The following is a 26181-nucleotide window of genomic DNA, read 5'->3' as shown; positions in this document are numbered from 1 at the left end:
TGATGTCAGCGTCTACCGCCCTATTCGCTGGAGTGACGCTGGAGAACATTTGCCGAGCTGCTACGTGGAAGAGTGTCCACACCTTTACGAAACACTACTGCTTGCAGTCGGCATCTCACGATGATACAGCAGTGGGGGAAGCGGTGCTGCACCATCTTCTTCACTAAGGTTAGACATTTATGGTCTCTCTCATTATTCGGGATGTTTAACCCATATATACATTCACTGTAGTTTTTTCTGTCCTTTTAAAATGCGGTCTTATTTTATACTGTGTTGTATGAAGGTTTTTTGCTGCATATGTTATGTAGACATGTATAAGCTTTATAACCTTCCAGGTTGCGTGGGAATAGGTACAATCTCTTTTGTCTCCCACCTTCCTCTAACAACAGATATAGTCTTACTGCTTGTTACCCTGATTCAGGCATGTGAATCTATGAAAGATACCCCAATACTGGATAAGAAAACAAGTTACTTACCTGTAACTACAGTTATCCAGTATTGGTATCTTTCATAGATTCACATGCACCCACCCTCCTCCCCGACAAGGCAGTTCTTTTTTACGGATACTTACTTCTCACTTGTGCTGGGAAAATCTGAGGAGAACTGCCTGAGCTAGGAAGGTTCTAGAGGGTGGTGACAGCTGATTGGCTGGTGCTGATAGTTCAGTTCTTTTTACAAAAAGAGGTAGATAGGCTGCTAAGTTTTGTGCCTAGTTCGGGCCTATACCTTTCTCCAGCCTACTACAAGGATTTTTAGGCACTGCTATTGTATATATTTTTACCGTGGGACTCCCGCCTCGACAACGGGGAATGATTCAGGCATGTGAATCTATGAAAGATACCAATACTGGATAACTGTAGTTACAGGTAAGTAACTTGTTTTCTTTCTTACTCTTGGATCTGTGTTGCTTTCCTGCGCTACCTGTTTTGTTAGGAGCACGTTTCTTTCTAAGTAGTGCCTTGCAAATAGTTTAAACTCAGTCGCTGCTAAACATTGGCAATCTCGTTATTTTGAGTCATGGTGGAATTGATCAACTGAAAGATTTTAAACTAGGGTCCTCAGTTCTCGTCCATGTTTGACTGATGCTTTATAGTGGGAATCGGTAAATGTATTTATATAAGGTACGCCTATTCAATTAACTGAGGCATGGGAGACTAAGATCCAACATGCATTAAGAACGCTGAGTAGTTTGTGAGAGATTGGGAGTGGGGACTGACCAGCCATAAAAAAAAATGAAGTTGTGGCATTATGTCTTGGAAGAGTAAGAGATTTCTGTTTATGATCGATTGCGTTGAAAGAACATCTCACAAATAGATTTAAGTCGTAGTGAATATTGAAAAAAGGCTGAACATATTTAATAACAGGAATTTGTGAAGCATCTGAAACTGTACAGCCTGGTAGAATGTACAGATATCAGTGCCATCCGGTGACTTAATCTGATTTGAAAGAGGTGTGTTGCAACAGATAGAATCCCATTCCAAAATATCACTTCAACCCTGCTAATTGTCCTCTAATGATGTTTGTATACTTGATCTTGTCCAGTGTATGTCTTATTGTCAGTTTCATTTCTTTAATTGACAGGTTTTGTGTTATTCCTCTTCCTGGGCGTTTTGACTATGCTGAGGCCAAATATGTACTTCATGGCCCCTCTGCAGGAGAAGGTGGTGTTTGGGATGTTCTTCCTAGGAGCAGTGCTGTGCCTGAGCTTCTCCTGGCTCTTTCACACAGTCTATTGTCATTCCGAGAAAGTCTCCAGGACCTTTTCAAAGTAAGTTTTTCGTCAGAGCGGGAGCGAGACCCAGCTCTGTCCTGCGATCTCTTTGGGTGCTCTTCTTCTTCACTCAATCGCTTTGGCTGCTCAGTTACAGTTGCAGGTCTACTTCTGGAGCTGCCATATATTCTTGTGGCTTGTCCACCCTAGGAATCAAATTGGGAATGAAATAACACTTTCACAGTTCACTGTACTTCTCAATAACAGTCCTTTTGATTTCCAAGCGCATTGCATACTAGAAATACCAGATAGATTTTAGCTATGGGTTCTTCCATTCTTTTGCCGTGTGCTTATCAGAAATGTAAATGTTAGTTTTGTTATTATTTGCTTTCATTCACACTTGTTTGATTAAATATGCTGCCAGGGCTGATGCAGTTCAAATGGGCTGGGGGTAAGGAGGCAAATAGGGTAAAAACACTTTTAGTAGAAGGGAAAAATAAATGCCAGGGGCAAAGGACTTTAAATCAATCTCCATACTCTACTGTAGTATTTCAGACGTCGATTATGTCATTAACATTCAGGAAAGCTATATCCATTGACCCCAGTGGGTGTCATTTATTTGTACAAGCGGTATTGGAGAAAATATTTATATTGTGTACTGCTACAGACAAGCCATAGACACATTCAGAATCTTCATACTGTGTCCCAACAGTGCCAGTAAAACAGTATTTTCAACAATTTCTTGGTCATAGTCTATCCACATGTCATGTTATAGAAGAACAGAAGAAAATTATAAATAAGAACTTAAGGCAAAAAAGAAAATACTGGAATGAAGCCAGGTATATATGACTAAAATCTAATGCTAAAGTCAATAGTCACTTAAGTATTTGCAGCCTTGGAGGGGCGCTAGAGGGCGCACAAGTCGAATGGCCGTCACTTGGTGAGGCTCCTACTCCCCGGACCTGATATCCTTAATTAATCCTTCTGAACTGGGCCGAAAACGAGCTGCTTTGCACCGCAAATGTTGATTATATTGTGAACTGGACTCGCTGAAAGTTTTGTGACGGTCCGACGCTGTGGGACTGCTGGCGGAGGTTCTGAAGCTTTTCCCGACTGTGGAACTGGAGCCCAGGAGGTAGCGCTGACCGGCAGCTGCAAGCAGGAAAGTCTGCGGCTCGCCATGAGAACGGTAGGCCCTATGGAGGTGGAGGGCTGCCTTGGTGAAGTGCAGATAGGGAGGCGGCCGAGGACGTGCCTATTTATCGGCGCCATATCGCACACTGACATTTCTTGACCCCCTCGCTTTGGAGGCAGTGTGAGGCTCGGACCTCTGGGCAGGAAAGTAATCTTGGTGATCGGATGCCGGTGGAACTGCTGACGGGACCCGGGCTTCTACGGAGTGCATCTGTGTTGCGACCTCCCCAGGATTGAGAGTTGCGCCGTTCCGAACGCTCCAGCCTCACGGGGTGCAGTACTGGGCAGTTGTAATATCGGCGCTGGGGCCCTGGGACTAACACAAGGCATGTAAGCGGACTGAACACATCGTAAGTCCCTTGTGATACACAACGTGAATGCGGACTATTGTGAAATCTGCTGGTGAGTTTATTAATTGCTCTGCAGTGACTGGAGTGTGCTGCATGATTGCCTAGAAACATCGCAGTGACATCGTGCGAGCGGCCTGTAGTGGTTGGTGATTTGCGCTGAGAGCATACAGCGACCGCCTAGTTCTACGCACTGGGCCATTGGGGCTGTTTCGGGGGTGGGGAGGCGCCCCCTGGAGGCTCGCTACTACTGCGCTGGGACTGACCAAAGTGCCTGGGACGGACCATTGGCGGCGGACTGACGATAGAGAAGTGCATAGTGCCACTCCTGAACAGATGTATCTACAACTGGTACCATCGCTGAATGTGCCACTGATGTGTTGAGCGGTGCAGGGCCGTGAAACCACGTGGACGGCGCTTTACCGATCACTGCTGGGGATTGGTGCGGAATTAGTGCAGCTGCCAGTCGTTTTGTGCGATCGGTACTGTCCTAACCTGCACCCGGACATCGCGCACGATGGGGAAGCCGGACACGCGACAGCCAAAGCTGACCTTTGAGTCGGCAAAGAAGGGACCTAACATGCCGGCCGGAGTGGGCGCCTTGGACAATCCGAATTTACAAGGTGGAGGCGATGGTACCCCGGAACTCGACATGCGCCAAATCCTGCAGGAAATGCGGCAAGGATTTGCCACTGTAGTGGATAAGGTGGATCGTAGGTCCTCCAGGATGGATGCCTTAGTTCATAAGGTGGGCCAACATGATGACCGAATTAAGGAGGCAGAGAGGAGAATCTCGGAGGCGGATGACACAACGGCTAGCCACTCCACACAACTGGCGAGAATGGACAAACTCCTGCGGGATATAGCTGCTAAGAATGAGGATTTGGAAGCCCGGGGGCGACGCAATAGCATCCGCGTCACGGGCATTCCAGAATCTACGGACACTGGGCGCATAGAAGACTTTATTGAGAAGATGCTGCTTGCCTCTATAGGTGCTGAAAAGTTCTCTACGCAGTTTATAGTGGAGAGAGCGCATAGATCCCTTGGCCCCAAACCCAAACCTGGGGCTCCCCCAAGGCCTATTATTGCAAGATTATTGAACTATAGAGACCGCGATGTAGCGTTACGAGCTGCACGAACCAACAAGGAGCGGACATACAATGGAGTTTCCTTTTCCATCTTTCCGGATTTCACCCCAATGGTGCAGGAGCAACGTTGTAAATTCATTGAGGTTAAGAAAAAGCTGCGTGGGGCACAAATTGATTATGCTCTGCTATACCCTGCCCGCCTTCGAGTGACACACCAGGGCCGACACCACTTCTTTACGAACCCTCAACAGGTGGAGGACTATCTGCGAACATTGCGGAAAGGGACCAGGGGCAGATCGTCACTTGATGCTGCACAGCGAGAACGGGGGCAGGGCACTGACAATGAGGACTGATCTCCGCTGTTAGACTACTACTGGCATTTTTTTTATTTTTTTTATAAAGACCTTTATTGCACATTATCGTCAGAACACAGCTTAAGGCCTACAACCTCTGGGGCCGGCGGCGAGTACGCCAGTAGTAAATCTACAATGTAAAGAGTTACACAGCCGTTTAGCCGGCATCCCTGGGGCCCGGCGGCAAATAATACATAGTGTGCCTAATGGAGCTGTTATCATTGTCTGAAATTACAAGGTCTGCTTTTTAACTGTAGAACCAAACTTTTCATGAAAACAAGGGCACAACAGTAGAAGAACACAAAGCGATCCCAGAGGGTAAATAGACATATATCCGCAATTTTATTACCGGTATTATTAGTGATGCATTCCAGAAATGTTCCCAGCACCCTCCTCTCCTGTAATGGTCTGGAGGTCTCCAAAGCTGCAGGGCCTGTCACCACCTACAGCCATAGTATAGTTTTAATCCTTAATCCGACAAACACTCATCTGAGTCCTCCCTCGGTGGTTCACAAATGTTTCCCCTATACCTGTTCCACGCTCCCCAGATCAGACCCCATTTCTTGGGGCAACCCCTCTGGACAAACACTGCCTTCTCAGCCACCATTGCGTCATCCATGTCGCTGCACCATTCCCTCAGTTTGGGCAACACAGGTGATCCCCACAGTTTAGCCACATTGCGCTTCGCGACCATCAGGCCCAACATTACCCAATCCTGCTGTCGATGGGTTAAGTCCGCTGCTTCCCATATGTTCAGTAAGCAGCATCGCGGGTCGGGCAGCAGGGAAGTAGCCACAGTCTGTGAGATAGTTTGCATCACCGCTGTCCAATACCCCGCCAACCTCCCACAATCCCAAATGGTGTGATAGAACGTCCCCCTTTCTCCGCATCCACGGAGACAGTAGTCGTGCTCAGCCTTCCCTATCTTGTAAAGGACCGTCCTGGTATAGTATGTACGGTGCAGTATTTTCAGCTGTACCAGTTTAAGCCTGGAGGGAATCGCAGACTCGCGCGGTGACGAGAGGGCCTCCTGCCACTCCGAGTCGTCAAGGTCACCTATATCCGCCACCCAACTGGAACGCAATTTGGACAACATGTCAGGAAGATTGTTAACTAGCTTCCGGTATGTGTAGGAGGTGGCTTTTTGGGACATGTGTTCAGTTAACAGTCTGTCTTCTAGAGGGGTAGATTCCTGCAAATTCGTTCCCTCCGGAATGGCTGCCCTCAGTGCATGCCGTATCTGCATGAACCTGTAATGTTCGGACCTAGCCATACCGTATTTGGTCTGTAGAAAATCAAAATCTACGACGACTGTGTGATTTTTCCAGAGGTCCCCCACCACTGAAATGCCTATGGCGTCCCATGCCTTGAATCCCTTAGTATTGCCCATGTAACCCAACCTGTATGAGTCCCACAGGGGCGTCATCTGCGTAACGGTGTTTGCACACTGAAGATGTCTGTGTGCCTTATACCAGATTTGAATCGTGTGACGAGTCGGGCCACTGAGCTCAGTCGGGATGGTTCGGCTATAAAGGTTTCTCAACAGGCCCCTGGATTCGATATTCTGCCTGTCCGCCATGTAGGCTGGTTCCTGTTGTGAGGCGTGCAACCAGTAGTTGATCTGTTTAAGGTGGGCAGCCCAGTAATACAATTCAACACTAGGGAGCGCTATTCCCCCATCGTACCAGTCTTTCACCAGCTTGTTCAGCGCAATACGAGCCGGTTTCCCGTCCCAAAGCAGAGTAGAAACTGCTGCTGCGATGGCTTTAAAATAGGAGGGGGGCACTGGAAACGGTGTGTTTTCAAGGAGGTACAAAAAACGGGGCAGTGCCATCATTTTAAACAGGGCGGCTTTGCCCAAAAGAGTGAGTGGAAGGGAGCGCCATACCTTGACATCTCTAATAAACCGTCCCAGGGGGGGTTTCAGGTTCAAGGCGTGGAATTCGTCCGGGCTAGGAGTGACGTAAACTCCAAGATATTTAAAGGGGGTGGTTGAGTAATGTAACGGACAGTCCCTCGGTAGGGGGGGGGGGCAGCCAGCAAGAATGAATAGAACTGACTTCGACCAGTTAATTCTATAGCCCGATACTCTCCCAAACTTCTCGCAAACATTGAGCAGTTCCAGGATAGATTTCTTCGGGGAGGTGAGATAGAGCAGGACATCATCCGCGTATAGCGATATCTGATCTTCCCACGTCGGTGACCACCGGATACCCCTAATGGATGGTTCCCATCTGACCCAAATCGCCAGCGGTTCCAGGACTAGTGTAAACAGCAGAGGGGATAATGGGCAACCCTGCCTCGTCCCACGCCCGAGCGGGAAGTCCCTGGAGATGTGGCCATTAGCCGCCACCTGAGCCAGGGGGCTGGTGTAGAGCAGTCGGACCCACGCACAGAATTGGGGGCCGAAGCCCATGTGGCGAAGCACAGCAAATAGATAAGGCCACTCCACAGTGTCAAAAGCCATGGTGGCGTCCAGGGAAAGCAATACCGCCGGTTCCTGTATATACTCTCGGCGAGCCAGTACCGCTTGTAAACGTCGCAAATTATGCGAGGTATTACGATTTTGCATAAAGCCGGACTGATCCGGGTGTACCAGAGTGGCAAGGTGGGGGGCCAACCGCTGCGCTAACAATTTGGCGAGGATCTTCGGCTCCGCATTGAGCAGGGAGATGGGGCGGTAAGAAGTACATTCCTCCGCTGCCTTACCAGGTTTGTGGATCGGGATGATTGTGGCCAGACGTTGATCGTTCGGTAGCATACCCACTTCCAGGCTGTCCCGGAGCATGTTAAGGAGATGGGGGGCTGTCGTCTGGGCTGTTTGTTTGTACAGTTCCACCGGGAGACCGTTGGGACCCAGTGCTTTTCCATACGCCAGTGCCTCAGTCGCGTCCCTCACCTCCTCCACGGTAATATCGGCCTCCAGTAATAGCGCCGCCTCAGGTGAGAGACAGGGGATCGACAGATCCTTAATGTAATCGTAAGCCTCCTCCGCCGAGAACCTCGCCTGGGGAGCGTAGATCGCTTCATAGTGATCGGCCAGCAGGTCAACTATGACACCGGGGTCTGAGGTCGCACTTCCGTCAGGCAGCGTCAATTGTGCAATGACCCTTCCCGCCCTTTCTTTTTTATCGAGCCAAGCCAGCATTTTTCCTGCCTTATCGCCCAGTTCGTAAACCCTGTGTCGGGTGGCCTGAATCGAGGACCTAACCAATTCCTTTTGATATGCCATCCATTCTATTCGGCACAGCCGGACCGCCTGGGCGGCTCCCAGAGACGGATTGGAGTCCTGTCTAGAGATGGCCTTCGCAAGGGCCTCCTCCAAGGAGCTAAGTTCTTGCTGTTGCGTTCTCCTATGGGCCGTTACCGACGCAATTGCCTGCCCCCGTAACACTGTTTTAAACGCTTCCCACAGGGTACTCCGGGAGTCAACTGAGCCTGCATCTCCCGGAAATAGTGCTCAGCAGTAGTGGTGAGGGATTTTTTCAATGGGGCGTTCTGCAGATAATTCGCATGAACCGGAAACATACGGCACCTATGAGAGCGGTGGTTCGTGTATGTGAGTAGTAGCGGGGAGTGGTCGGAGATCCCTCTGGGGCAGATTGCCACCTCTTCCACCCCATGAAGTCCCTCCCCTGACATTAAGACGTGGTCAATCCGTGAGAGGCAGTTATGTGTCGCTGAGTAATAGGTGTAGTGCCTGTCGTAGGGGTGTTTGTATCGCCAGCAGTCCGTCAGTCCCAAGGCGTCCAACAGACCGGAGAGTCGCCCGCCTCCCCGCACCGTCCCAGCCTGTGGGTGTCTATCAAGCGCATGATCCACAACGTCATTGAAGTCGCCCCCTAAAACCAGTGTCGCCGTCGGTAGGGCCAGTAGGAAGGAAGCCAGGGCAGTGTGAGCCGCGGCATGCAGGCCAGGCGGGATGTAGACAGACACAAAGTTGAAGAGTTGGCCTTCCCACTGAACCGTCACTGCTGCGAAGCGGCCCTGAGTATCTATCTTAGTTTGCTGACATATCAATGGGAAGTTTTTCCGTATAAGGATCCCAGTCCCCCTAGAGCCGGAGGAGAAGTCCGCATGAGTAATGCATTTATACCCCCATCTATCCATCGCTCTAGAGGCCGTGCCCACTAGATGGGTCTCCTGCAGCATGACTATCGCCGGTTTACAGCGTTTCAAATATTGTAACACTAGGCCTCGCTTCACCCTGTCGCCCAATCCCCGAACATTCCATGTGAGTGCCGTAAGTGTTGGTGAGCGGGAGGGACGTGCCGTGTGGAGCTCAGGTGTAGCCTTCAAGTGTGTCGCCATCGAGCTGGGTGTGGTATGGGTCCAGAAGGAACGATCCCAGCGGAGCATCGTCACCAATTAAAGTGTCACCCTCATGCAGTGCAGTATATCCTGTGCTGTGCCATAAAATACTACAAGAAAACCAGAACCAAAACAACCAGCAAAACCCCCCCATCCCCCTCCCTGCTGCACGGGTCTAAAACCGCCCGCCTCCCACTACTGGCATTTTTGACTGTCACTAACACCTCAGGCCATTACAGGTTATGGCCTCCTGCTTCAAACGTGTACAGGGCGCAGAGGACAGCAGTCTTTCAGTAGGCCCAGTGGTAAAGTATTCCGGGGACCGCTCTCCCTCCTTGATAGACGCCTAGTGGTGGTACAGGTCCGAAGGCGTGAGGTGGGGAGGGTGGTCGTGTTGCTCTCTGGAGGTTCCCCCAGAGGGTGTTTCCCTATGGGGTATTCTGTTCTTATTGCTGATGTTGGGGTGGGGATCGGGATGGGGGTACGGGGGGTGGTTACACGTACTGGCAAGTTGGGGATGCTTCAGTAGGAGGGGGTGATATTTCAAGGGATGCGAGGGGGGGGAGGGGGAATGGTTGGCCAATGTGGTCAGGGCACAAAACAGGCACAATACGAGATGGTGAGAGATGGTGGCGATGTTGGGATGATCCAGAGACTGATGATATTGCTGATGTGGGGACCCGACTGTGATAATAGGTAGTCCCGGTGATACTAGAAACAAGCTGTTGACGATACTATCATGGAATGTTCGGGGCCTTAATAATCCCAGAAAGTGTCGACAAGTACTGTCCTACCTCGATAGACACGGGGCACAGTTGGTGATGTTACTAGAGACGCATACCCCCCCACAGGTCACTCCCTCATTTGCAAACCGATGGGCGGGGGGCAGATACTTCGCGTCCTATTCCTCATACGCCCGAGGAGTTGCAATACTGATTAAACGCAATGTCCCATTCCTGCTGCAGGGTAAGCTGGTTGATGTTGCAGGACGATATGTGATAATCTGGGGTAGACTGGGAGAGTCCACGGTGGTGAATTGCTATGCTCCCAATATAGATACACCCGAATTCTTTGCTCTTTTGTGGGGTAAAATACTAGACATAGGATCTGTGCATGTGATTTGGGGGGGGGGGTGATTTTAATGTGGCGTTGGTCCCGGCAGTGGACAGGGCGGACGGACTAGCACACTATCACCCTAAATCCAGAGAGGTGCTTGAGGGCATCATGACGGAAGGTATGCTGGTGGATAGCTGGAGACACTTACATCCCCACACGCTTGAGGGCACACACTTCACCTCTCACACAGGGACCTGGGCACGGCTGGATTATTGTCTACTGACACATCACTTAGCGGGCACTGTGTCGGCTGCGAAACACTTAGCTCGCACGTACTCAGACCACTGCCCTGTGGTAGTTAGCCTGCAGATCCCGGGCCTGGACTGCCCTAGACCGCCTTGGCTTCTGCAACCCATGACACTTTTGGATATGGTATTTAGGGAAGAACTGCGGGAGGACATTACTGACTTATTTCCACGAAATTGGGGATCTGTGGAGAGCGTTGAGAATATTTGGGAGGCCTTCAAGCTCACTGTACGAGGTTGGTGCATTGCAAAGGGATTTGAGGTATTGCGGGACATTCAACGTACGATCAGTAGATTGGAGGGTGAGCTGAGGTCTTTGGAACATTGCATGCAGCGAGGAGATAGTCAGGAAGCGCAGGCTGAGTTTAGAAGTAAACTAACGGAATATGAGAATGAGGCGGAGCGTGAAACGCGATTTCGTAGTCAATATTGGACTGCCAGACGATATGGTGAGGGAGAAAGGCCTGGAAAGACACTAGCCGCCATTGTGCGCAATGCCAGAGGTACCAACACGGTTCTAGAGATCGCTGATAGCACGGGGGACATGCGGAGGGGTAATGCTCAGATAGGAGAGGCCTTCACTAGCCACTAAATCGCTGTATACCCACCAAGCCACGGGTAACACAGACTTTGATTCCTTTTTCGGCGATGTGGCCCTCTGCTGGTTGAGCGATGTAGATAGACAATTTCTGGGTGCTCCTCTGGAAATCGATGAAATAAAGGATGCTATTATGTCCCTAAAAAACGGAAAGGCGCTGGGGCTGGATGGTATTCCGGTGGAATTTTACAAGTGCTATATTGAAATCATGGCACCGGTGCTCCGCGAAATCTTTGAGGAATCGTTAGAGGTGGGAGTCCTGCCCCGCTCCATGCGTGAGGTGGTCATCACTTCTCTCCTGAAGCCCGGTAAGGAGCCCTCATTATGTGATTCCACGGGCCACTGTCCCTCATCAACTGCGATGCAAAGATATTGGCAAAGGTTCTAGCCTCCAGGCTGTCGCTGCTCATGACTCGTATAGTACTTCCGGACCAATCGGGGTTCGTTCCATCGAGGGCTACGAGTCATAACCGTAGGACCCTATTCTCCCTTGTCAACACAGTGGCTCCGGAGGTCCCATTGGCTGCAGTGTTTTTGGATGCTTCCAAAGCTTTTGATTCTGTGGAGTGGGGCTACCTATTCGAGGTGTTGCGGAGAATGGGATTCCCCCTATCTTTCTGGCATGGGTGAAACTGTTGTACACTACGCCCACTGCGCGGGTCCTTGTCAACGGACATCTATCGCCCGGGATATCACTTACTAGGGGCACTCGACAGGGGTGCCCTCCATCCCCTCTATTGTTCGCCATCGCCATAGAGCCTTTGGCATGCAGGATAAGACAATTACATAAGGATAGTGGTTTCCGATGTTTTCAAAGACAGATTTGTGTGTCGCTGTATGCGGATGATGTCACACTTTACGTCAAGGATCCGCAAACTAACCTGAATGCACTGCTACGAGAATTTCTGGTGTTTGGCGGACTATCTGGCGTAAACGTAAACTGGCGCAAATCCCAATTTATGCCATTGACACCCGCTGTGACCAAGTTCCAACTGGACTTTCCGATTGAATGGTGTGATGACGATCTGAAATACCTGGGGGTACGAATCTAGAGAGATAGGGAGGAAACATTGCGCATGAATTATGGCACGGCTATTACGAAACTGAGAGACACCGTGACACGCTGGATAGCACTGCCCTTGTCAATGGCGGGTCGCATCTCCTGATCAAAATGGTGGTGCTCCCACGTTTTCTTTATTTTTTCCTAAACATCCCCTACTATCCGGGTTTTTTTTTCTCAAAACTCTAAGATCAGAGCTCATCAGACTAGTGTGGGGAGGGCGACAACCTAGACTTAAATGGAGTGTAATGATGCAATCCTATGTTAAAGGGGGATTTGACATTCTCGATTTTGAGGCTTACTACCTCAGTGCCCAGGCCCATTTTCTTTACCACTGGCTGCGACCCACTGACTATATGCCACAGCTGGCGGCAGAGGACTGGATAGCACGCCCGCTACCTCTGACCGGCATCGTGCATGGTCCGGCTGACGTCCTGGACATGCACCCTACAACAGTCTCCTGTACGATAGATGCGTGGCATAAAATACTCCGCAGATTGTAACTCCCCTTGCTGTATGCACTACGCATGCCTATGACATATCACCCACAGTTGGCAGTGATGCAGGAAACTGGATTCCAACTAATGTGCAGACTGCAGAAGTCCAAGTGGGGAGACGGGTTACACAATGGCATATTTTGCACTAAGGAGCAGTTCTTTGGTGACACTGATCCCACTCCCCTGGAGACTTTATTACGTGCGGCTCCGAGAAGGGATGAAAAATCTTTTATCTGAGTATCCTAATGAACCTGAGGTCGTCCCTCCGTTGGCCGTACTACTTAACAGCACTGAAGGCGCGCACCATGTCTCTGGGCTCTATGGCAGTATGCGTGCCCACACCTTAGAAGTTGGTGAGACGGCGCGCAGATATTGGGAACGAGACATAGGGGAGGCTCTCCCTGATGAGACATGGGAGTATTGTTTGGAACTGACAGGTCGCATAGCGTCCAATAGCAGATTTAAAATGATCCACTATAAATTCTTGCATCGCATATATTATAACCCTGCATGGAAGTTTCGGTTTCATCTGACTGACTCAGACCGGTGTGAGAGGTGCGGGCAACCAGGGGCCGATTTGTTCCACCTAGCCTGGCTTTCCCCACAGGTTGCGGCCTACTGGGAACCGATACACAACGCTTTAGAGAGTATGTTATATATTGAACTGACCAGGGTTCCATTGCTATTTTTATTGGGACACAGACAACACATACCTCGACCACACAGGAAATTTCTTGACACTGCTCTTCTATTAGCTAAACGGAGATTGGCGTGTCGATGGGGGAGGGGGAGAGCCCCGAAATTCAAGGAATGGCTCCAAGACATGTTGTACAGTCAGGACCAATACAGTTTATATGCTGAGACACAACCAATGACCTCTAGACCAGTAGATATCTGGGGCCCACTACAATCCTACATTACGCAACGAGTGACGGACGGTGAGGGGAGTGGGTGCCAATTAGCTGCTGGAACCTCGGAAGATCATTGAAGAGGGGAAGGAATGTAACCATATTAAATGTTATTATTGCATATCATACTCACTTGCTTATATGGGGGTCGAATAATACTTTGCTGTGTTAAGCCCTGAGGTTCGTTATAATATTGAATGACTCCTCTGTTGATCACATGCTGACGTTCTTGCCAATAGCTGACTGGCGCATTGTTCAAATGTCACCCCATTGCATGACTCTGTATGTGAAGGATGGTCCCTACATTCGCTGACCTATTGAATTGATTGAATGATTGTATACTGTAACACTGTAGTGCCTTGCTGATTGCCCACTTACTATGTATGAAAAAATGTTATAAATAAACGTTAAAAAAAAAAAATTAAAAGTATTTGCAGACTGGTGTACTTTCATAGATGCTAGTGTCACACTTGTAAGGACATGGACTAAAAGAAATATGAACATTGCCTCTGAAAATGTCATACAAATGCCCTTCAGAGTGTCCGGCCCGCTGGTGCTTTGCAGACATGATACATGGGGACACGTTAACATAAGCCACTGAGCTTATCAATGTACACAGACTTGCACCAACCAGAAATGCAGGCATGCTTAAGATGCATGTCAATTATAATTTATTTGGTCTGCAAAAAATCACAAATAAAAAAGTACAGAAATATATACATACACAGAAGGCGTTCTTCTTCGTCATCCCTCTTCATCCATTGACTTGTTCAATTGTAATTCGATCGATAGATAAGCTTTATTCGATAAAAAATTATCATAAAAGCATTGCAAAAATACAGTGTATACGCATGGTTTAAAAAAGGAAGCACAGTACAGATATCAAAAAGTTAATCCAATGGATCCAATAAAATCAGCATAAAATATACAGTTTTTAAAGAATTTCATTCATGGGTATTAATCACCATTTCATATGGTCAGGGGGCGACACCCACCTATTGCCCCCTGCATTGAGCAGTTAGATCAGGTCAGTCCTTGTGCTGTTGGAACAGGTCAATCATTCATCCCATAACCTCCATTTAGGAACCTGCCAAACTCTTGCCTACCGCCTTTAGTCTAAGTGACCAGGCCCACCCCAGGAATTTTGCTAGTCCGCAGATCCGTGTCAATGAGGAGGTATCTGTTTTCATGATGCGTAGGGCAGCTACATGGCTCATGAGGCCTATTGTTTTGCAAACTGGCTTGAGCCACTTTTCTCTGGCCTTTGTGTAGGCAGGACACGCCAGGAGAAAGTGGGCAATGGACTCATCGGGATGGCCGCAGCTAGGACAGGGTACAGGGACCGAGTACGGCCCCTTCCATGAGGATACCACTGAGTTAACCTGTAGGGTGCCAAATCTCAGCTTCATATACAGAGTCCTGTCCCTAGGGAACTGTATAAAGTCGAGATAAAAATTCAAAGAATCCCTCCGTGAGTTTTCCTGTCTGCTGGCAAGATTGCTCGCGTTTTGACACCCAGTCCCAATATGCCCGCTTCAAGACCAGCTTAGAAGGGGGAATCTGGGTCGCCCATGCCTCGCATAGGCCGATGAGGCCCAGGAGGTGCTTCAAGTCAGCCAACCATTTTATCCTACCTCCCTTGTCTGCCGCCACTAGTTCTTCAAACCCCGCAGCATACATGCAGAGCTCCTCCGTCCTCTTAAGCCGTGCCCAGAAAAGTAAAGGACGAAGTCTGGCAATGTCATGAATGTGCCTCCTTCCAGTGTCATAAAACAGAGGCTTCAGGGGGGTGGAGGTGGGAAGTGATATAAGGTTTCTTAAAAATCTGTTTTCTGACCTGGTTAATTCGGTGATGTTCTCCATACCCCAGAGCTCTGCCCCGTAGAGGGCCGAGGGCAGCGCTTTCCCATCATAAATTGCGAGAGCTGGTGCAACCGGTATGCTACTCGAAAGATACTGTTCTCTGGCGATTGCACCAGACACCCGCTTGTGATTTAAAAGCATTTTATCTAGGTGTGAGGACCACTTATTGTTTTTTGAGATTCTAATGCCCAGGTAGTCAAAAGACTCAACCATCTCTAGTGGGACTTCGTCAAGGGTGATGTTTGATCCTGAAACGTTTAGAGGGGTTGATGGTCATCAACTTGGTTTTGCTAGTGTTGATGATCAGCCCCTGTTCTTTACAAAATGAGTCAAAACTCTTCAGTAATTTCTGTAGGCCACATGGGGACTTGGAGATTAGGAGAGTGTCATCGGCAAATAGGAGGGTGGGTGTCTTCTCTCCTGCCAAGACTGGAGCGTCAGACGGCTCCTTGTTAAGGTGGGCCACCACCCCATTAATGAATATTGAAAATAGGGTGGGAGCCAACACACAGCCTTGGCGTACCCCCCTATCTACCGCGATCCTCTCTGTCAGCTCCCCTTGGGCCCCACACCTGATTATTGCAAAATTATCATTGTGCATCCTTTGTAAAAAATCTAAAATGTATGAAGGCATGCCCAGATGTCCAAGTACCTGCCAGAGCTTACCCCGGGGGACCAGGTCGAAAGCAGTCTTCAGATATATGAAAGCCAGGTACAAACTCCCTTTGCCCAGGAGGACTGACTTCCAATAGATCATGAAGATTCTGAGGACCTGGTCGATTGTTCCTACCTTTTGCCGGAACCCTGCTTGAAAGTGTGATAGGATGTTGTCATCCTCCAACCAGGTTCTGATCCTCAAGAGAAGGACCCTGCCAACAACCTTCTGAATCACATCTATAAGACTGATTGGCCGGTAGTTGGCAGGGTCCTCTCTATTACCTTTTTCGAATATTGGGACCACCTCGGCTCCCTTCCAGGAATCCGGGATGGCGAACCCTCTAACTATCAAATTCATGATGTGGAGAATGAGCTGGGCCCAAGCCATGGGATCGTATAGGAGCAGGTCTCCAGGCAGTCCATCTGGGCCTGCTGCCATCCCTGGAGAGATACTATGAATTGCTTGCTCCACTTCCAGGAGGTCAAACCTATCTGTAGTTACGTTGGCTTCCCTGGTGATCAGGCTGGTCTCCGTGGAGAGAGGGTCGGATGTTGCTTCTCCCGAATATAAATTGGCAAAGTGGTTCAGCCACTGTGCACAGGTGATATGATTGGGCATGGGGTCTATTGATATCCTGTCCTTACGATTAATTAAATCCCAGAATACAATGGGATCTCTCTGCACTGCAGCTATCTTCAGTTCCTGCCAGTGCGCCTCTTGCCAAGATCTTTTGGCCACCACCAAAGCCCTTGCATACTCTTTCCTGGCAATTCTAAGAGCAGCTGGATCTTTCGACTTAATACTGCGTGCGATGGCCGCCCTTTTCTCCCTGCAATCCTTAGTATACCAGGGATTACAAGTCTTTAAATGATCATGTTTTCTGGCTGGTTTGCCTTCGATGATAAAAAATGAACTCAGCTTATCTATTGTCATTTGATAAAAGCTTTTAAAATTAAAATCGCTAGGGTCCCCGGGCCATTATACAATGCCATTAGCTCGCTGTTTTTGGACACAACTTCCTCCCTCACACTTGCTAACAGCCCTTTCTGATGTGAGACTTTGTTCCACCTGAGGCGTCTTTTACAGTTTGATGGTATTACCTCTCTGCTTACCATATCGGGGCGGTTGGGTTTCTTTGGCCCCCCCCCCACTGCAAAGTGGGTTATGGTCGCTATCCAATGTGGGCACAACTTCCATATCTATCAGATCCTGCCATAACCGAACGTCCAGAAGGATGTAATCTATCCTGGAAGGGGACCCAAGTCTATTAAAAGTAAAAGCTCCATTATGGTCAGAGCTCGATCTGCCATTAACAGCTCTCAAATCATATTCCAGATTAGGAGCGTTAATTTGTATCGCACGCTGTGACCATTTCTTAATTGGGTCTAGGTTGAGGGACGGGATGCGCCATTTACAATCCTCTTCTATAATTCCAGCTTGGTCACCCGAGCTCAAAGGTTCGAAGGTTACATTGAAGTCTGTTATATTCTATAACCTGTTAAGTTGTACACTGTCACTTTAAGTGGATGGTCTTTCTCAGCTGTCCTGCTCAGCTGACTCTATACTTGTGATGTCATCTGCTTCATGTACATGATGGAATGTTTTTATTCAAGACTGGGGAAACCGACACTCTGAAGATACTGGCAGATGATAAGCTGTGTAGTTTTCTGCTTATTAAAGCTCTTCAACCCATCCACCTGACTCCTGGATTACTACATAATTTTGGCGACGCGGCTCTACACAGCTGAACCCACGCATCCACCTTCAAGCCTCCAAGGATTTTTTTAATCCTATTCAAACCATCTGCCAACTACCATCTTCAACATTTCAAAGAAACTTTATTCAACATTTTTCAACTCAACTCTAATCAATTTCAATTTTCAACTTTCAAGATGAATACCCACTCATCTCCAGATAAGTGACTCTTTTCTCTTTATCTGTATTTACTGCTTTAACGCTTGTGTTTCTACTCAAAGCGTGACCCTTCTCATTTCCCAGCATCTGTGAACCAGTACTGAGTCTTTAACATTGCCAGCGTCTACATTAACTAGCGCTGAATGCTGTGTGAACCAGCACTCAGCTGAACCAGCGCTCAGCCATTAACATTGCCAGCGTCTGAATTCACTAGCGCTGAGTAGCTCGAGCAATCTTCCCGTTGGAGTGCTGTTTTCTTTTGTAGACATTAACCTGGGAAGGGCACGCGCTGTGAAACCTGAACCGCATATCCATTATTTTAACGTTGGAGCAGCATTTTGTTTCCTTGCACACACGTTGTCAAGCGCCAGCAGCCCTTCAGTTTATTGACATTTAACGTTGGAGCGGCATTTCGTTTCCTTGCGCACACTGCCAGCGCATATGTGTGAACCAGCGCTGAACCTTAACATTGCCAGCGTTTATATGTGAACCAGCGCTGAGTCTTCGACACTGCCAACTTCTATTTTAAGCTAACGCTGAGTTGCTCGAACAATTTTTCACTTTGGTGTGCTGTTTTGTTTTAAACTGTAAGCTGGGAAGGGCGCGCACTGTGAAACTCGAGCCGCATCTCCATTACTTTAACGTCAGATCGGCATTTCGTGTCCTCGCGCTTACGCTGTCAAGCGCCTGCAGCCTTTCAGTTGTTTACATTTGAATCGCTCAGTTCTGCATGAGCGCACGCACAGAATTACTACCTCGAGACCATTCACGTGAGAAAAGTCACGCGAGTCATTTCAAGACCACATGAGAGAATTCTACTCCGTCGCTTAGCAACGCTTCTTGCCTTAAACCATTTTTTCTTGTTTTGACAATCTCTTGCTGCATAACAATCCCACATTCTAACATTCTTTTTGTGTGTTCCATTCCCACGACATCTGTTCTAGGAGACACTGTGACATCATTTTTTTCTATCAACAAGAAGATAAATCTTTATCAAAGAAACAATTCAATGTACATCTACACAATGGATTATTGTTTTCCTACTCCACGAGAAGTATTTTACTAATTCAAGACTGCATGTGAAAAGCTTAACAATTCAAGGGTACATTTCCACAATGGATTATCGTTTTCTTACTTCAAGGAGTACTCAATTGAGTCAAGACTACATTTGAAGAGCTCTAATTTTCTACAAAGGATTATCTTTCTGTGTCATTTTCCTCAAAAAAATTAGTTTACATTTCTTGTTTTTGTTTAGTTGCTTTTCCTTCACGATGTCTACACTACAATCTATTAATGCTCCTCCTGCTTTCCTTGACACTCCAGGAGAACCTCCTGTGAAATGGGATATCTGGTTTGACGCATTTGAGACGTATTTAGGCGCTATAGGTGCTTCGAGGTATCGTCCCGAAAGAAAGAAATGTCTTTTATTGCATTCTCTTGGTTTCGAAGGTAGATCTATTTTCAAGCACTTACCTGATCCTCCCTTAGATTATGAGGTAATAGATGAGTATCAAACTACTATTACTAAACTTAAACTAAGGTTTGATAAGAAGCCTAATTTAATTGTACTTAGACATAAATTCTTTATGAGGAAACAGTCTGAATGTGAAGATGTAGATTCGTATTTTTCCACTCTTAGGAAACTAGCTTCTGTCTGTCTTTTTGAAAACTTTACTGAGCAGTTGATTCGTGATCAATTCGTAAGTCATTGTAAAGACAAACAGACTAGACAAAAGTTACTCACTATGGATAATCCTACTCTTGATGAGACTATCAAGATTGCAAAAAGTATCGAAACTTCTCACATTTCCCTTAAGGAATTGGAGGAGAAACCAGTGGATAGTGTTAATTTTGTTGGAAATTCTAAGAAAGGGAAAGGTAAATTTGTTAAAGCTGCTAGCAATTTTTCTTCAAAACCTAAGGATAATCCTTCTTCCAGATTTAAAGATACTGTATCTGTACCAAGCAATGTATGTTTGCGTTGTGGTAGTGCTGTCCACAACAAAGGTTCAAAATGTCCTGCTATAAATTCTACGTGCAACTATTGCAAAAAAATAGGACATTATGCTACTGTTTGCTTAAAAAAAAAAATCAAAAGAAAACTATAGCTTGTGTTTTAGAATCAGATGATGAATCGGACTCTGAAACCACTTCTGTTGTCACTGATTCTGATAACACATCCATACCCCTCACTGGTGATCCTTCTACCTGTGTAGATCCTATTGTGGAAATACTCGTTGGTGATAAGAAACTCAATCTTTTAGCAGATTCAGGTGCAAGGATTACGATAATTACCAATGAATTGTTTAGTGAAACGTGGTGTGATAGAGCACTTTTCCCTCCGGACAGGAAACCTATTTCCTATCAAAAACGCAAAATTCCTCTTTTAGGATTTTTCGAAGATTACCTAGAGTTTAAGGGTAGGAGAATAAGGGGCAAGGTTTATGTAGCTGTAGATGGACTCAACATTCTAGGTTGGTTCCATCAAGGTCTTTTTGGGATGCAACTTAGACCAGGGATGAAAGAACAAGTCTTACTTGTCTCTTGTGAAGAAGAAAACACAAAGTGGGTTAATGAATTTCCTTCGGTGTTTAGTGATCAACTTGGGAAGATCGTAGGTTTCAAACACAAGATAATTGTTAAGGACGGTGCTACTCCTATCAAGCACAAACTTAGGAGTGTTCCTTTTAGCATTAGGGAAGATCTCAATAGGGAAATCACTATGCTTTGCGAAAAAGGAATCATAGAACCCACGGAGTCTTCACTATGGTTATCCCCTTTGGTCGTTGCACGGAAGAGAGATGGAAAACTCAGAGTTTGTGTAGACCTTAGGTCTTTAAACAAAGAAATCTGGGTTGACTCCCATCCTCTACCCAAGATTACAGATCTTTTTGCCAACATCAAGGGTGCTAAGATTTTTTCAAAGTTAGATCTGGCTAGTGCCTACCATCAAATAGAACTTCACCCTGAATCACGTTCACTAACAGCTTTTGTATCGCCACTTGGTACTTTCCGCTACAAAAGAATGCCCTTTGGATTGGCCTCAGCAGCCTCTGTTTTTCAGAGGGTGATGCAAAATCTTTTGAGAGATGTTGAGGGTGTTCTTGTTTTTCAAGACGATGTTTTGGTTTATGCTGTAGATGATGAAACCCATGATAACATTGTCAGAAAGGTTTTGGGAATTTTTAAGGAACATGGTGTTGTCTTAAAGACAGAGAAATGTAAATTTAATTCCAGTGAGATTGAATATCTTGGTCATTTACTTTCTTCTGAAGGGATCAAACCTAGACAAGGGTTAATTGAGGCTATTATGAGAGCACCAGTACCTAAGGATAGGTCTGGTGTTAAGTCTCTTCTTGGATTGTTAGAATATTATTCGAGGTTCGTGCCTGGGTATGCGTCAATTGTTAAACCCATTAGTAATTTGCTCAAGTTTTCCACAAAGTTTGCATGGACACATGAGTGTGATTGTGCTTTTATGGAAGTTAAGGACATTTTGAAGAAAGGTGATGCTCTTACTCCATTTGACCCAGATTTGCCATGTTACATTACCGTAGATGCGAGCAAGGTGGGTTTAGGAGCGATTCTTACTCAACGTTCTGGTGAAAAAGAATTTACTGTTGCTTTTGCTTCCAGAGTGCTTAGGAGTGCTGAAATTCAATACTCGGTCATAGAGAAAGAGTTACTAGCGTGTGTATGGGCTATTGACAAATATCGACCTTATGTATGGGGCAGGCATTTCAATTTGATTACTGATCACAAGCCATTAGTGTCTATTTTGTCTGCTGGTCCCAACAAATGTTGTACACCCAGGATCACGAGAATGGTTACCAAATTACTTCAATATCAGTTTGATGTCACGCACATCTCAGGTGGCAAAAACACACGTGCAGATTTTTTGTCACATTTTCCTCAGAGTGATGGTGTGAATGAAGGTACAGGTTTTATTGATTTGAATGATGAAGATGAGGAAGATTGTTTTGTGGCTTCAATAGATGTTCCTGTCCTAGCTGTGGGGTCTGAGGAAGATTGGAGAGAGTCTTTGTCAAAGGACAAGGTGTTACAGGAAGTGTTCGATTTTGTCAAGAATGGCTGGCCCAAGGAGAAGTCTTTGCCTTCTGTGTTGCAACCCTATTGGAAGGTTGAGTCTGAAATTTCAATTGAGGACGGTCTATTAGTCAGATGTGACAAACTTATTCCACCTCATAATCTCAGGCGTGTCATTATGAAGGAAGCTCATGAGGGACACTTAGGTATCTCTTTAACTATACGTCGAGTGCGACAAGATTTTTGGTGGCCAAGCATGGACAATGAGATTCGCACTTTTGTTGAAAACTGTCCAGTGTGTTCAGCATCAGAAAAATCACTTAAAGTTGTTGTTCCTCCTTTGTCCCCTATTGAATGTCCCACCAGTCCCTGGACTAAAGTAGGTATTGACATCATGGGTCCTTATGAAGTTTTACCTCGAGGGATGAGGTTCATTATTGTTTTGATGGATTACACATCGAAATGGCCTGAGGTAAAAGTTGTTAAGGAGGTCAGTACTACTACTGTGGTTGAATTTCTCAATGAAGTTTTTTTAAGAGAAGGGTTTCCTGAATTTATAGTTTCAGACAATGGAACTCAGTTTGTCAGTTTTGAGTTCAAATCCTTTCTTAAGTCTTGTGGAATCAAGCACCTTAAAAGTTCACTTTATTACCCACAAACGAATGGTCTAGTTGAGAGGATGAATCGTGTTGTGGGTGAGTGCATTAAGTGGGCAGTGGAGGGGAGGCGAGATGTTGTTACATCCCTTGAAAGTATGCTTTGGTCCTCCAGGACGACACCGCACTCTTCCACGAAAGTTTCTCCTTTTGAGGTATTAAGAGGGAGAAAAGCCAACACCAGTTTTAGACCCAGTTGGATGTCTAAGTGGTCTTGTCCTCTAGTTGATATTGAGTCTGTTTTAGAAACGGTCCAATCTAATTCCATCTTGACACAAAATAAGGAGAAAATTTGGTTTGATCAGAAGAAAAACGCCAAGATGGTCACGTTGTGTGTGGGGGATTTGGTGAAGGTAAAGAATTCTACTCACACAAAGAAAGGAAGAAGTAAATACAGTGAACCCATCAAAATAGTGAGAATTGGTGAAAATGCTGTTCAAGTTGAAGGAGGGTACTGGTGGAACATCTCAAATTGTAAAGGTTAAAGCTAATCTTGGTGTCTCTAAAAAATGTGATATGCTGGTCAACAATATGGATTCCTCTCGTAGGAAGAGTATTAGATCTATTACTTTACCTCATAGATTTCGCGATTAGCATTAATTTTCCTCATTGACTTTTGTTGTATTGCTATTTTCTTTTTTTTTTCCCATGATACTTTAAATGAATTTATTACTTGTTAATGATTTAACTTAATACTTATTTATATTTTATTATACTGTGTTTGGCTCATTTCGCTGGAAGAAAAGGAGGTATGTTATATTCTATAACCTGTTAAGTTGTACACTGTCACTTTAAGTGGATGGTCTTTCTCAGCTGTCCTGCTCAGCTGACTCTATACTTGTGATGTCATCTGCTTCATGTACATGATGGAATGTTTTGATTCAAGACTGGGGAAACCGACACTCTGAAGATACTGGCAGATGATAAGCTGTGTAGTTTTCTGCTTATTAAAGCTCTTCAACCCATCCACCTGACTCCTGGATTACTACAAAGTCCCCAGCTACAATTATGTTTGTTGGGGGCAATATGGTTTCCAAGCTTTTCTCGAGGGTGGAAATGACCGGAGAGGTTTGGGCACCAGGTAACCCTCTAGCATAGACATTAAATAGCTCAATTGCCGGGCCCCTGCCTTGCCCTTTGATGGTCAAATGAAGTAAATCGGGAGAAACTCCAGTGTGTGGGCTGACCACCCAATTAAGGGCTGTTCTTATCCAGATTTGTAGGCCTCCCGACGGGCGGCCTTTGCCTGAGCTAATAGCGGGGATACAATAGGATGAATAGCCTGATTTATGGAGTGGGGCTAAGCTCCATGTCTCCTGGAATATGCATACTTCGAATTTATCCACAAAGTTATGCCATTCTGGGAGTTTCAGTTTCCTCTCTAAACCCGCTACATTCCATGACAGAATGTTCAAGCTTGCTGCCTTGGTTCTGTTAAAAGTTGGATCGCCCTTCTGGTTGGAGGAACCCTGTCCTGCCAGGGGGCAATCTGGAATAGGACAGTGACCCCCAACAGTGCCCGGGCTATTTGGTGCTGTTAATGCACTTTCATCTCTTGGGTTCGAAGATGTTACCTGTTCGAAGCTGGCCTCCCCATCGCGGGACACTAGTCAGTCAACCCTGTTCAGACCTGACCCCCCCCCTCCTTGGTCCCTAAGACCTTTCCCCCCAGGCAGCCAGCTTCTACCCAGACAGGCATGTTTCTTATTTGGATAGAAGAATGATCAGGGGCGGAGGTACGAAACTCCAGGGACGTAAGATTGTCAGCTAGGACAGGATCTTTGAGCCTCACCTCGATACAATCTCTAGCTGAATTAAACCGTGTCATTCGCCTAGCCCCCTCGATGTCCTCGCGAATGATCGATCTGCAACCTCTTACGTGTCTGAGCCAATGTATGACCTTATTGCGGAGGGATTCGCTCGATTCGTAGCTCTGGCTACCTGGGGTTTTAGGAACCTTCACCAAATACACTGTCGCCCTACCCTCTTTTGTTAATCCCATACTTGGAACTCACATTTTGCCGCTGCCCACTACAGTGTGCAGCATTGGGCAGTAGGTAGTCCTGTCCAGCAGTTGGGTGCCTTGCAATGTGATGTGCCGGACTACTTGTGTATATCTGTATAAAGTTAAGTAGCCTTCAGTGACTGGGTGGTGAGTCAATACTTTACCTTGCCAGTGCTGTGAACCCATATCCCCGTTCTTTTTTTTTTTTTTGTGCCAGTTTTCCTTTGTGTTTAAGCTATACCTTCTGGGTACAATAATTTAAAGTCAAAGGTACATTTTCTTTGTGTCAATAACAATTCAATTTTCCTTTGGTGTGCTTTAAAACTCAAAACGGTTTTGGTGACTGTTGTAAGTACATCTGCCTGCAAGAAAGCTCCTCTAGTGTTGGATTAGATTTAAATATAATGGTTATTTACTTTTTCCCCTTTATTTTGCCAGACCTGTTGGCTTTGCCAATGCTTGGTTAACTTGGTAGCCGAGATATATTTACTATATCAGTCTCTCAGAATAAGTACTATTTGTGGATTATCTCTTGAAGACTACTGCCCTTTAGTTGGACCCAGAATTGGCCATGTGCACGGCATTCCATAATCTCCTTATTTCAGGTTAATATTTATCGCTACATCACTTTTCATGTAGAGCTTGAAAAAGCTGCCGCCTCCTTGTTTTTGTTAGGTCTCGGCTAGGTAGCATATGCGCTGTCTCTTCAAGACCTGTTTACAATTGGTGCGCTACAGCCCGCCGATAGGCTTACCATTTGTTTGCTCCAACGTCACTCTTGTATCCGCCGGACCAGTTTGTCCATGGTATGCTTACATCATGCCTCTTCTTGTGTTTGGCCTTTCCTAGAGCGTGGACCAAGTACTTGTGTCCATCCACTACTCCCGTTTTAGGAGCTACTTTTTTATTTGTCTCTGTGCACTCTGTATGAGTGCTTGTATTTTCACCCTCCCACACTTTTGTTTATTTCTCTCCTCAGATCATGCTGTAATGTGTTTTTTTTATTCCCTCCACCCAACCTCGTGCAGTTTCTGGACAGGAAACCAAAAACCTCTAAAAATGAACCATTTTTGTGTTAATGGCTGCCCCGGCTAGTAATTTTAAAGGAAAACATCACTGCAAACAAGCTGCTGCTGCCATGGTCTAGCAGTCGGAATAGAATAACTTTATTTCTGCCTTTCATGCCAATGCAGGTTTTAAATAAATATGCTGCCCAAGACAAAAGCTGCTGAAACGTTACTGGCTATAAGCAAAGAGTGACTCAGCCTCTGGGAGAGCATGTCACTAGCGAGAAATGAACTGGCAGAATTAATCTTTTCGCCTTTAGCGACATGCTTTAAACGAAAGTAATATCTGAAAACAAGCTTGTTGAGTAAATACAGAGGACTCAGCGAGCCTCCTTTAATCATCATGCCCCCCCTCACCCCAGCAGAGCCCGTCTTGAAAATTCAAAGCTGTGATAAATCCAACGCCCGGAGCAGGAGTCATCCCAAGGCTCGGTCTCTTGTAGGGGAGGCATATACATCTACTGGATGCCATTCACAGGGGTGAGAGAACAGCATCATCTCACCTCCCATGAAATGTGCTCCCTCAGCACTGAAGCAATCAAA

General features: G+C 46.5%; 1 protein-coding gene across 2 annotated transcripts in view; it reads left to right on the top strand.

Annotated features, from left to right (window-relative positions):
* The window catches only part of ADIPOR1 (adiponectin receptor 1), a 356425-nt gene that overhangs the window by 272305 nt on the left and 57939 nt on the right, over window positions 1-26181 (top strand). For both annotated transcript variants that reach the window (XM_078644108.1, XM_078644109.1), the window contains one exon: window positions 1582-1768. In XM_078644108.1, coding sequence (XP_078500234.1) covers window positions 1582-1768 — 187 coding nt within the window. The remainder of the gene's footprint in view (window positions 1-1581; window positions 1769-26181) is intronic.

Source organism: Lissotriton helveticus, chromosome 5_1 (assembly GCF_964261635.1).
Source record: "Lissotriton helveticus chromosome 5_1, aLisHel1.1, whole genome shotgun sequence".
Classification (NCBI taxonomy): Eukaryota; Metazoa; Chordata; class Amphibia; order Caudata; family Salamandridae; genus Lissotriton; species Lissotriton helveticus.
The sequence above is the reverse complement of the archived record's forward strand: the minus strand, read 5'-3'. Positions and strand labels throughout refer to the sequence as shown.